General features: G+C 48.2%; 1 protein-coding gene across 3 annotated transcripts in view; it reads left to right on the top strand.

The window, feature by feature from the left end:
* Positions 1–13,518, top strand: part of FAM171A1 (family with sequence similarity 171 member A1) — a 126,496-nt gene that overhangs the window by 60,598 nt on the left and 52,380 nt on the right. For all 3 annotated transcript variants that reach the window (XM_082738999.1, XM_082738998.1, XM_082739000.1), the window contains one exon: positions 5,984–6,211. Coding sequence is in view for 2 of the 3 variants with exons in the window: in XM_082738998.1 (XP_082595124.1) it covers positions 5,984–6,211 (228 nt within the window). In the remaining variant the exon portion in view is untranslated. The remainder of the gene's footprint in view (positions 1–5,983; positions 6,212–13,518) is intronic.

Genomic DNA, 13,518 nt, shown 5'->3' with positions numbered 1-13,518 from the left:
TATACCAAACATTATTGTCTGTGCTTGGAATACATGAATGAAGAAGAAAAAAAGAAACAGACAAAATAACTGTCTCAAAGCTCACATTCTAGAGGACTCAGTTAATAAACATGTAAGTTATAAACATTGTAGAACTGATGAGGGTTGTATATAGAAGAAGAAGTAGAAGCAGAGCAGGATAGTATCAGAAGCACATGGTGGTGTTGGGATTGGCATTTTGGGTAGGACGGTCAGAACCGTGAAGAGAAAAAATTGCTTTAGACAAGCAGAGAAAAACTGAATTTTTGCTGAATAGGAAATAAGGTAAAGAGTTTGTTCCATAAATTGGGTATGATAATGACAGTTTACCAACTGAGCCACCGAGGCGCCCCAAGTCTTTATCTGTTGTAAACTGAAGTGTTTATGGGGAAATAATGTGAACTAATACAATTGGGATCCGCCTCAGAATATTCCAGCAAAAAAGCAAGGAGAGAAGGAGGGAGGGAAGAAACGTTGAGTCAGGGGAGAACAGGTGGAAGGAGAATGGTAGAAAGTTGGTATTTGAAACTCGATTGGTGCAGAGGGTTTCCTCATACTATTCTTCCTGTTTGTATAGATGTTCTAAAATTTCCATAATAAAAGTTACATAAGACAGATGAATCATTGAACTCTACCTCTGAAACTAATAATACAATCTATATTAATTCATTGATAAAAAATTTTTTTTAATTATATATATTTTTTTAATTTTTAAAAAGTTAGAAAAAAGAACTGGTGGTTAGTAAAGTCACTCAAGAGGTGACTGGTTTTTTGTTTTTTGTTTTTGTTTTTGTTTTTTAGAGGGAGAGCAATTGAGTGGCGGGAAGGGCAGAGGGAGAGGGAGAGAGAGAATCTTAAGCAGATTCCCCGCTGAGCATAGAACCTGTCCTGGGGCTGGATCCCATGACCCTGAGATCGTGACCTGAGCCGAAACCAAGAGTCGGATGCTCAATCAACTAAGCCACCTGGGTGCCCCAGAAGGTGACATTTAAGCCAACAGGGAGAAGAGAGATACACAGAAGGGTGTTGGGGAAAAGTGTGGCATGCACACGTTTGGTACAAAGCACATTCCCAGAACCCTGGCCTCTGCATTATTCCCTGAATGGGGGAAGATGTAGGAAGTGGGGGTAGGCAGATACTTGGGGGAGGGGCTGGACAGAGAACACAGAACCTTTCAAGTCACTGTAAGGACTTCAAGTGCAGGTCAGACCTATTAGGGCTTCAGAGGCATGCTCAGATGTATTTTCTTCATCGAACCGTTCAGGTACCTGCATTTCTTTGCTCAGGTCCTGAGATGAGAGTTTGTAGTACTTGATCAGTGCTATCCAGTAGAATTTTCTGTGTTGCTGGAAATGGTCTCTCTCTGCTGGTCACTCTGGGAGCCCCTAGCCTCAGGTGGCCTTGGAGTACTGGAAATGTGCCTAGTGTGATCCAGGAGTTCTGTTTCTTATTTAATCTTATTTTGATTAATTTAAACTGAAATTTAGATGCCCACCTGTGGCAGGTGGCCCCCATCTTGGACAACACAAGGTGAGGACGGTTGGTGGCCCTCCAGCATTTCCCTCCACACTGGTTATTACTCAGTTCCAACAACTAAGTCATTCTCACCTCGGGACATTTGCCCCTGTGCCTGGTTGGTTCCTGTGTGTCCTTCAGGCCTGAGCTTATACGACACCTCCTCCAGAGGCCTTCCCTGACCTCCCTGTTGGGGGTAGGTTCCCGCTCCTGCTGGTGTCCTCAGTTCATAATTATACTTGGTATTTACTTATTATCTAAAGCCAAAATTTCCTCATCGTCAGGGGTTTGATCCTCTTGTCTCCCCGCGTAGTGGGCCTGCAGCAAACACCGAAGTGGAAACAGAGAAGCAGCGGCAGTGTGCACGGTTTTGGGGGATGGAGACGAGGGGCCTCTAGCCCAGTTTGGGTGCGGGGTGCTGAGTTAGGAGCAGTTTCTCAAACCTGAAGGTGGCCTTTCAGAAGATGAATAGAAATAAGGAACATGAAAGTCATGTTGTAGAAGGGCCTTTCCTACAAAGATCAGAAGCCACCGCAGAAAGGAGGAGTAAGGAGCGCACGGGGTGGCGTCTGTGGGCCTGTGGGCAGTAACGTGCGGATGGAAGGGATCCTGATTGTGGAGGACCTCGGGTGCCTTGAAGTGTATCCTGTAGGTCAGGGGCAGCAGGTTTTATTTTAAGAGCCAAAAGTAAATAGTTCAGACTTTACAAGCCCTGAGATCAAAGCTTCAGAACTCCACTACTGAAAGGCAAAAACAGCCTTAGACAATATGCAAACGACTGTGGCTGTGTTCTAATAAAACTTTATTTATGGCCACACATTCAAACTCCAGATAATTCTCATAGGACATGAACTATTCTTTTGATTTTTTTTCTTTTCAACCATTTAAAGAGTAGAAACCATACTTAGGGGGCGCTTAGGTGGCTCAGTGGGTTAAGCCTCTGCCTTCAGCTCAGGTCATGATTCCAGGGTCCTGGGATCGAGCCCCACATCGGGCTCTCTGCTCAGCAGGGAGCCTGCTTTCCTTCCTCTCTCTCTGCCTGCCTCTCTGCCTCCTTGTGATCTCTGTCTGTCAAATAAATTAATTAATTAAAAAAAAAAAAAGAAAATGAAAAGAAACCATTCTTAGCTCACGGACCATTCAAAAATGAGCCACTGGCCTCATTTGTTATCCATCCGTGTTTGGTGGGAGACATTAAAGGGTTGGGAGGGGGACAGGAAGTGGTCACATCAGGATGCCAGCTAGCTCCCTCTGGCTTCAGTGGGATCTCAGGGGCAGGTGTGAAGACAGTGGTGGTTTCTGTGAAGAGGCTGGGCTGCCGTCAGGGTAGGCGATGGTGGGCTCTGAAATAGGGCAACATTAACAAGGGTGGGAGAGAAAGGCCTGCCTTGTGACATACATTCTGCAGGCAAAATCAGTAAGAGCTTGGTGATGGATGTTCAGGGTAAGAAGTAAAAGAACGGTGCCCTAGCTCAGCAGAGTCCATCGGCTCTCACTGATGGGCAGCCAAACAGACTGCGTCTTCATGCATAATTAGTTTGGAGTCCTGTATACAGGGTCTTCCTTGACTCTGCAAAATGAGAGTAGTTTCAGTAAATAGTGCCTCCCCTAGTCCTAAGATTAGTCATTTGGTGGGAACAGTTTTGTTTGCTGTTGAATGGATAACCTAATTCTAGATGTTACTCTAGAAAACTGATACCCCAGTAGTCTGTAATAATCATCTAACCGTACTGACATTTTCTCCCTTCCTGTCATTCCAAACAAAGTAGCTAAACGATCTCCTTCAAAGTATGTAATTGCAGAACGTAAAGTAGGCTTCTGGTGTTAGAAGAAATTCCAGTAGTAAGAATCTAGGACATGAATTATAGTAAAACGCCTTTCACCGTTGATTCAAAAGTGCTTGGGCTTTTTCCAGATCTTTGCTGCTCTTGTGAAGCCGCAAACAGTGAAGAGAGAGCAGGAACCTTGTAATCCCAACTGTTGGTAAATGTTTCATTACCATAAAATTACATAAATTATCCCTGCAGTCCTACAAAGCTACCTTTCCACTTGCCCTGTTCTAGGGGGATTTCTGCTGTGTGCGTATTAACAAACGAAGAGTTAATTTATTTATAATTTCAGGTGCCACCTGGGGACACCAAGACTTGGGTTAAATAAGAAAACACATAGGCAGTGTACGTCCTACAAATCTGCATTGAGGTTACTGATAAGATTGGAGCGGATTAACTCAGTGCATTTTTGAAAGGCCGCATCCTCGCTTTTTCATGATGTTGATTTTGTCCTTCTGTGGACGTTCGTTTTCTCCCTAAATCAAGTAGCCAAGTTCACCTTCCTTAGCATTTATTTTTCTCTATGAGGTTTTGAGAGATTTGTTTGGTGCAAATCTCTAATACGTAGGTCTAGGGTTCTTTAGCTGTTCTTCATGGTTTGTCTGATCAAGAAATAGATCAGGTTGCTCAGTGGGGGAAAAATATGGGTGGTTGGTTGAGATGTGCAGGATTCAGAAGGTTACTTTAGGCAGTTGGCTGGTTAACCAAGGCAACCATCCTTGAACCAAAAGGCGTTCTTCTCACTGTGGTTGCCCCAGCAGAGGAAGGGCCTTGGATGTAAAGTTGTTATTCCCCGAAGACGGATGCCTCGTCCCTGCACTTTGTTTTATGCCTTTCTCCCCTCCAGCGCCCTTCTCTGTGCCCCGTCCAGCACCCCCGGACACCAGGACTGAGTGCTTAATGGTGACCGCTGTGTTTATGCTTGGTCTGTGAGGCACCGCACTCAGTGTCTCCACCTGCGTGTGGAACTATGTGTTGTTGTCACCTCCACTTTACAGAGGAGCAAACAGGCCTGGTGAGGAGAAGTACCTTGCCCTGGGCTCCTTGGCTAGAACTGGCTGAGGCTCAGATTCAGACCTAGTGGGAACTGCAGTAGGAGGGCTCTGGGGTTCATGCCCATGGGATCAGCTCTGCGGCACCTGCCTCCTTCCCCCTCCATGTGATGTCCGGCCCTCCCCCGAGCCAGACCCCTGTGGTTCTGTAGACAGGAGCCTCCCTGGTTGCCTGCAGGGTCTTTGCTTGTCCTTGCCCCCACCTGTCTATCCCAAGGCATCAGTAGGGCTTCCGATCTGAAGCAGCTCAAAGCGTATGGCAAGGAGTGTCCAGGAGTGTCCTGGTGGACTTATGTATGTCACTGGGCACCAGCCACTCCCTTCAAACCCTTCCGGTCTGGAGCGCCTGGCTGGCATCTTTTAGCTGACATCCGCCGTGATGCTGGAGTCTGGTCCACTTCATCCCTTCCTGGGTTCCTGGGAGGCCTCTTCGTGGACGCTCGGCGTCCAGTTTTGCCTCTTCCCCAGTCCATCCTTCCCCCTCGGCCAGAGGTTTCTATAACAAATTTAATTGCCACCCCCTTGTTTAAATTCTTTGTGACTTCCCATTGCTCTTGGGATCCAGAATGATCCTTTTAGGTTCCTTCTAAAGCCCTGAGTGGTCTGGCCCCTGCTCGCCTCTGCAGCCTTTCCCACACGGGGCCTCATGGCCCTCAGGCTGTCTGACATCCGTCAGAACCTGTGTTTCTCCAAGAAGCATGGCTGTTCCCTTGCCTCTGAGCCTTTGCGCATGCCGTTCCTTCAGTTCCCCCTTCATGCCTGCACCAGACCTCTCCCAGCACCGCGCGTGCCTGTCTCCTCACTTGTCTTCACCGCTGTGGTTCACATGATTACAGTTCTAGGCACAGAGGAGCAGCTCAGTAAACATCCCTCGCATGAACAAATGAAAATTACTCATTCCTTTTTAGATTTTTAACATGAATTTGGACCTATATCCTGCACTCATGAGCTGGGTTTGCCAGTATTACTGCCTCGACTTCATTTATCTTTTCAAATCTTTTTTTTCCCCCTTCCTGTAAGCTACTCTCTTCCCACTCTTCAGGTCCTCCTTTAAAGACATTTTGGACCACTTTCCGGTCTAGTCCTCCTGATGGCCAGCACAGCGATCCTGGGTAGCTCTCGTCCACACTCGGCAGGACTGTTGAAGACTCTGGGTGCAACTCTGACAGCCTGCAGGGGGTCCATCGGTAGCACCCCCCACACACACACTCCCTGTTTGGACCCTGTGTGCCAGCAGCACTGGAAAGGATAAAAGAATACTGTGTTTGCACACAGTGTCTTAAAGGGATAGAATTCTCTCTGTTATTTGTTGGAGTGAGCACAGAGGAGCAAAGAGGAAGGCCGTTTGTGATGGGCAGGGTGGGTGGGTTGGTGGGGGGGAATCATGTAAAGTAAAAAAGAATCCCTAACAAGAAAATGTTCCCTGGTTCCAGCAATTCCCATTTTGCACGTGGCTCTAGGTTTGCTTCGCACATACCCCCTGCCCCGGTCCCGCCAGCTACAGCAGAATTGTTGTCGAGGTGGGCTGGGTAATAGTGGTTCTTCTTTGTTGCTTTCTCCTCCCTCCAGAGGTGACCCTGAAGGTCCACATCAGTGATGCCAGCACCCACCAGCCCATCCCAGATGCGCTCATCGAGATTTTCACCAACCAGGTGTCCATCGCCTCCGGCACGTCGGGGACAGATGGCGCAGCCTTCGTTAAGTTCCAGTATAAGCTTGGCAGTCAGCTGATCGTCACCGCCACGAAGCACGCCTATGTGCCAAACTCTGCGCCCTGGAAGCCCATCCGGTTACCCGGTAAGGCCGTTGGAACCTCTCCCTAAAGCAGAGCTCATGGTCCCGCCTAGTGCTGGAATCAGATACAGAAGCAGTTTTTAAGGTGGAAGGCAGATGATCAGGAAAATGGGGGTTTAGCCTCTGCTTTACTTGTGGGGGCTTTTATTTTTTTGAGATTGTATTTATTTGTCAGAGAGAGCGCGCGCACGCATTCATGCACACAAGTTGGGGGGGCAGAGGGAGAGTGGGAAGCAGATTCCCTGCTGAGCAGGGAACCCCGTGCGGGGCTTGATCCCAGGACCCCAGAATCATGACCTGAGCGGAAGGCAGACGCTTAACCGACTAAGGCCCCCAGGTACCCCTACCTTTGGGGGCTTCTTATGGGAAGGAAAGGTGGGGTCCTGTATGAAGCAGGCAGGGGCTCTCCCTCAGTTTACACACACAACACACACAACAGAATCTGCCCGTTTCCCCAGCGTCCTCTCTTGTACCTTGTTGATTCTAACTAGCAGGATGACATTAGCGCAGGGCTCCGGAGCAGACCTCCGTCGTTCTGCCTCATGGGCCCTGAGAGAACACTGGCCAGAGAGGCCGGGGGTGATGGGAACATAGTTTTTCTCCTCCCCCTTCTCACCTGCTAAGGGAAAACCCACTCCTATGTGTTTCTGCCGTACTCTTCCTCACTTCTGGTGCTTCTGACACCCAACATGTGGGATATTTTCCATACAGCAAGCAGTTCTCAAATGCTCTGTCACCTGCTGTGGGTCCTACAATTTAACTCGGTTCTGATACTATCTGTCTGGAGACAGCATTGGATCCCACAGATGAAGGGCTCAGTCCATGACACCCCTCCCCCCCACCCCCACGTCAGACGCCTGTCACATGTCCACGTTGTCCCCTGGGCTTCTGACCCACCGGCTGTAAATCAGAGGTTCTCCATACCCCTCCTCGGGTTCGACTCATTGGCCAGAGTGGCTCCAGAACTCAGGGAAACAGTTGGTAAAAAACCAAAGTCAGCCAAGTAAATTTGAAAGTCTGTTTGGCTTTATTTAAGTGATTCATGAATCAGGCAGCACCCATCTCTCCAGCAGAGGGGAGCTTTAAGGAGTTGCACAAAAGGGAAGGTTTTTATAGGAAGAAGGTGAGGAGTTCTTAACAAAAGAAAAGACCTTTCAGGCAAGGTCATATTTCCTTAGGAGGGAGGGCAGGGGGTCTTTCTAGGTGGGTCTGACCTCATCTTCTTTTGAGGGGGAACGGAGAGGGAGGGCCCATGTAACCAGGTACCTCCCTGATGCCAATCAAAAAAATTCCTGACTGAGACAGTTGACTGAATTTCTGGCGGAGGTTGAAAACACAGTCAGGATAGGTGAGGTATTAAGTTCCAGTTTGGTAATTTGGCCTAAGTGACACCATTCTGGGCCTGTGGGGGTTTTCCTGGTTTTTGTTTTGAACCCAGTTTACTGAGTAGATCACTGGTTTATTACAAAGACTATTAAAGGGACAGCCAGGGGCACCTGGGTGACTCAGTGGGTTAAGCCTCTGCCTTCGGCGCAGGACATGATCTCGGTCCTGGGATCGGGCCCCGCTTCAGGCTCTCTGCTTCCTCCTCTCTCTCTGCCTGCCTCTCTGCCTAGATGCTATCTCTGTCTGTCAAATAAATGAATAAAATCTTGAAAAATAAAAAAAATAAAGGGACAGCCAGAATGGAGGAGATCACACGGGCAAGGGTTGTAGGAAGGGGTGCAGCATCTCCATGCCTTTCCTGGGCAAACCGCCCTCCCAGCATCTCCGTGTGTACACCTACCTAAAAGCTCTCTAACCTCACCCTGTTGGGTTTCTACCGAGGCTTCATGATAATCGGGACTGGTGAACTCATTGGCCATTGGTGACTGATGGCATCTCCAGCCCTTCTGCCCTCCCCACGGTCAAGGGAGTGGGGCTGGAATTTCCAACTTGGTTGGTTCTCTGGCTGACCAGCCCCCACCCTTAGGTTATCTAGAGGCTTTCCAGAAGTCTCCTCATCAGCTAAAGCTGCCTTGAAAGGGACAGGTTATAAATAAGACAAGCCACCTTTATGGCTCTTATCACTTAGGAAATTCCATGGGTTTAGGAGCTCTGGTCCAGAAACAGGACCAAGACCAGATACGTATTTCTTATTATGAATCACAGTGTGAAGTTACCACTCACCACCTCACAGCGCTCATCTCCCACAGAGACAAGATGGTGCCTGACACAGATTTAGCCTGGGATGGGGTAGGTGGGGAGTTGACATGGCCCCCCCCTTCTGTCCCCTTACCTCAGGCTGCCACTAGCACCTGGACCACATTGTCTGTTGGCACCAGGATAAGGGACAAGGAGGGGCTGAGGGCTGGAGGGAGATGCTGCCAGAGTGGAGTTTGGAAACCGGCTGACCTGGTTCTGGCACCCAGTCTCTGCTTGAGCGCCTCGAGCTTCCTTGCAGATCCCTGTAGGACGGAGCTAACTAATATCACCTGGCAGAGTTGTTCTGACTAAAAAGCAGGGAACGTACATAAACAACCTTAAAGCACCTAAAACACAGTAGGGGCTCAATAAATAGCACAGTGGCTGGCAAAATACCAACGTCGGTGTTCATCTCTGTGCCACCGCGCCGCTGAACACAGCCCGTCAGAGCCCCCACCGCCTCTGGGGACACATGGAAGCCAAGTGTGGCTGTCTCTGCCTGTAAAGACCCGCTTCTACCCTCATTCACAAAAATTCTCTTTAGTTCAGTTTACATTTATTAAGTACCTGTTACAGGCTAGGCACTGCCCTGACCCCTGAGAATAGAGACCAAGAGACACAGAGCTTGTCTCCAGGGAGTTGTGTAGTTAGCTTCAAAGCCATTCCTGCCTAATGGGTCTGTTCCCGCATGCATATGTGTAGGGGATGCTGGAGGAGGAAAGTTCAGCCCAGGTGAGGGAATAGAGGCTTCCTGGGGCGTGAGGGAGGGGCGCGGTGTCTGGAGGATGAATAGACATTAGCATTAGAAGGTGCTTGTAAGGGGCGCCTGGGTGGCGCAGTCGGGTCAGCATCTGACTCTTGGTTTCAGCTCAGGTCCTGATCTCAGGGTCCTGGGATTGAGCCCCACATCAGGCTTTGTGCTAACTGTGGAAGTCTGCTAAAGTTTCTCGCTCTGTTCCTGTGCCCTGTACCCACCACCCCTGGTGGTTGCATTCTCTCTCTCTCTCTCTCTCAAATAAATAAATACATCTTACCCCCCCCCCCAAAAAAAGGTGCTTGTAAAAAAAAAAAAAACAGATTCCAGGACTCATCCATTCAGTCCGGGGACATTGAACCTGACGTCTGCAATTTAACAAGTAACCCCTCCCCCCCCACCCCCCCCACACTCCACTCAGGAATGAAAGCATTTACTGATGTTGGGGACCCTGCTTTGTGAGCTACAGAAAGTGGATGTGATACAGGTACAACTGAGGAGATCTTCTAGAAAAATCTTAGAGAAAAGGGGATGAACCTGACAAATTATTTCGCAGACGAAATGCAGAATGCCTCCGGGAACAAGTGAGAGAGAGTAAAAGGCAAGGACAAAACAGAAGAAATGTAAGTGGAATCTTGGGTTTCTAGCTAGTGATAGAGCGGCTGGAACAGATGGACAGTGGGATTAGGAGACCCACCACTCACTCCGTGGTTCCCTCAGGTTGACTCAGTTGATGCAGTGGGTTAAAAGAAGCCCCTTTCTTCTTCCCCACTCCCCTGTGCATCCTCTCCCCAGGCTTGAAGCTTAGACAGAGGTGAATGCAGGTGCTAGTGGAGGTGGGGGAGATGGTGGGGCAGGAATGAGTGTTGGGGGTCATCACTGATGATGAGTTTAGTGGAGAGGACGCTGGTTTTGAGCTGCCTCTGGGACACAGACGTGTTTAGCCTTGTAGTTTGAAATGATTTGAGGGCTCAAGGGGTTTGGAGGTAGAAACGTGGTTTGGGGGTCATTAGCCGTGTTGAGATAAGAACCATGAACTCATTGGCATTGTTGAGTTCAAAACCATGAACCCACCAGAGCATGGGGGCAGACCTGGGACAGCACTCTGAGAAGGCCCACAAAACAGGAAGATGATCTTTGTTAGGTTATATATGAAGAAAATATTGGACCGCCTCCATTTTTCACACTGAAAAATCACTGGAAACAACCCAGGGAATTTCAAATGGTAGCCGGACACCTCGACTCCACCTTTGCTGGGGGAGCTGCTACACACAGTATCAGTGTGTTCTATAAAGTCACCATGGACCCCAGGGGTAGTAGTCAGTACTGAGCCATGGATTTTAGGGGAGATGCAGGTTAGGGTCCTACGGGCTTCCTGTCATAACATTTTCATCGGCCAAACAATACATCACCTTGGTTTATGTGTGTTTGGGGGTGTTTAAAGACACATGATTTAGGGGCACCTGGGTGGCTCAGTTGTTTAAGTGTCTGCCTTCAGCTCAGGTCATGACCTCGGTTGGGGTCCTGGGAGATCTGGGATTGAGCCTGAATTGGGCTCCCTGCTCAGTGGGTGTTCTGCTTCTCCCTCTCCCTCTGCTCCAACCCCTGTTTGTGCTCTTTCTCCAATAAATAAATTTTTAAAACTTTAAAAAAAAAAAAGAAAGACACATGATTTACTGCATACTGCTGGTTCATGGACATGGGACTCATGGCCCACAGATTCATAACTCCTTGAACAAAGCTTATCTGACATATATGTTTCCCATAAGCACCTCCCAGCCATCCTGCAGTTAGAGATGGCGGCCCTGGGCCTGGGGGCCATTTTAAACAGAGAAATCACCAAAGCAAGCACAGGAATGTGAAAAACTTGGCACGAAATAGATCGCCAGAGGATGCTTACAGTATGTGAGCCGAAAGGGAAAGGCAGAGCTTCCCCTTGTTTGACCTCCACTGGAAGCGCATGGTCCTGAGCCTCAAATTGTTGACTGCTCTGCTCTTTGCACGTATAAAGCATCATGAGGATTGACTATGGGGTCACAGATGCACGTTAGCAGGGAGCCGCATTCGCAAACGCTGAAACCACGAATAATGGGGGTTCAGTGTACTGGAATTACATTTGTTTCAACTTCGTTAACATGATTATTTGAAGAAAAGCAACCATCTCCATAATAATCATTTTCTTAAATGAGTCAAAAAAATGGAAATGATGTGGTTTCGTTAGAAGGGCTTGGGGCTAGGCGTGAAGACCCCTGGGTTCTCACCCCGCCCGCCTCCCGCCATCCCCCACAAGGGGGCCCCTCTTGGCTCTCCAAGACCACATTTCTCATTTCTAAAACTAAATTAATTAGACAGTAATTTTCAAGGGTCCACCGAGGTCTTTGGTTATGTTTCTCTGCTTGCCTCGTTAATATAATAAAGATACTCTTAACTAGAATCTGACAGAAGAGGTGACCAAACCTCCTACTTGCCTATTGTGAAAGGCAGAGTAAGCTTGTTTCCATGCTTGCTTTTGGAGGTCAAGGTTATAGTGTTGGTACTGCAGACACCTGGGCAAGGAATAAAGAAAAGTTGGGACCCTCTCCCAAAACGTGGTGAAAATTCGAAACTACAAAATTCTTTCTTCACTACACTTGCACACACGGTTTCTTTGGCCTGTGCATTCTTCAGAGATTTGGGGATGGATTTCTGTTTTCCTTCTTGACAGTCCTTCCTGGGGAGCGTGTTGGTTCTGCCCTTGCAAGGAGGGAGGTGTAGATTGGAGGGGGGGAAGCCCAGCATAAGGAGAGTAGCCCTTACCCTTGGCGAATAGCTAAAACAGATTTAGTTCTAGAAAATGCAGTCCGTCAACACAAGACTGTAAGTCCACCTCTTAATTATTCCCTTCTCCGTAGTTATGACTCTACCAAGCCTGTTGCAGCAACCTCCAACCTGGTCCATCTGCCCCTTCTAACCACCTTCTCTAATCAGGGAGCATTCATGTCTTTAAAAAAAAAAAAAAAAAAAATTGGGGCGCCTGGGTGGCTCAGTGGGTTAAAGCCTCTGCCTTTGGCTCAGGTCATGATCCCAGGGTCCTGGGATCGAGCCCTGCATCGGGCTCTCTGCTCTGCAGGGAGCCTGCTTCCTCCTCTCTGCCTGCCTCTCTGCCTACTTGTGATCTCTGTCTAATAAATAAATAAAATCTTTAAAATATATATATATATGTGTGTATATATGTATGTATATATGTATGTATACATATATACACACACATAATATATATACATATTATATGTCTATAACATATACATATTATGTTACATGTCTGCCTAAAAGGCCTTCAGTGTCCCCAGGATAAAGTTTAGACCCTCCTCCCCTAGCCACTTTTTTCTTACGTACCTCGTGGTCTCTACAGCTGGGCCTTTTGTTATTCTCTTGATGAATCTGACCCGCCCTGTGTTTGTTCGCACTGGTAACTCTTTGCCTGATGTTCTCTTGGAGAGTTCGTCTTAGGTCTTCGTGCCCAGCCTGGCTGTTTGCTGCTCTGTGAAGTCTTCTGACTCTCGCAAGGACAGTTTGACCTTCCTTTCTCTCTACTTACCAAAAAAACAAACATCTACCTGGAAGGACAAGCACCTCCAAACGTCAGCATCTCCCCTGTGGTGGGGTCCGAGGGTCTCTCTGCACCCCCAACCCCGGGAGGCATTCAGTCCCTTCCCTCCCAGCCCTGGTGGTGCCTCTGCTGCCTCAGCCCACTCATCACGAGAGGTCATTTTTCTCTCCAGGAAATAAGGCTTGAGAATGTTTGCTAGAGTGGATGCCTTATGTATGGAAGTACCAAGGGTTTCGGTTAGAAGTGTTAACAGAAGCCCCTGCTGTGGTCACACACATCTCGAGAGACCGATCACAGGTGACATGAGAGCTCAGAGCCCCCACAGCAGTCGGCACGGAGATTTTCAGGGCCCAGGAAGTGCCACTTAGGATATGTGTGAGCTCTCCCATGGGACAGGGCAATCCTGAAGGCAGCATCTGGACAATGATCCTTTCTTCCAGGGCGTTAGGGACCCAGTGCCTTTGGGAGAAGGGGTCATTGTGAAAGGAGGTTAAGTGTTCCTTTGAAGTGGTTATGAAGGATTTATCCAAGGTCTGGTCTCCCTGCTTTAGTCCTAGCTCACAGGCATTCCCTGACCCACCCTCCCCCAACCTGAAGTGGACTTTTCTCGCAATTTTGAACTCCTAAGATGAATTCTTTTCTTTTTTATTCTTTTTTTTGTATTTAAAAATACAATCCATATACCATTATGTATGGTATAATTCATATACCATTAAATTCACCATTTTGAAGTGTGCAGTTCACAAGAGTATACAGCCATCACCACTGACCAATCCCAGAATA

This window comes from Mustela nivalis (assembly GCF_964662115.1).
Source record: "Mustela nivalis genome assembly, chromosome: 7".
In the NCBI taxonomy this organism is placed as follows: Eukaryota; Metazoa; Chordata; class Mammalia; order Carnivora; family Mustelidae; genus Mustela; species Mustela nivalis.
This window is presented reverse-complemented; position numbering and strand designations above follow the sequence as displayed.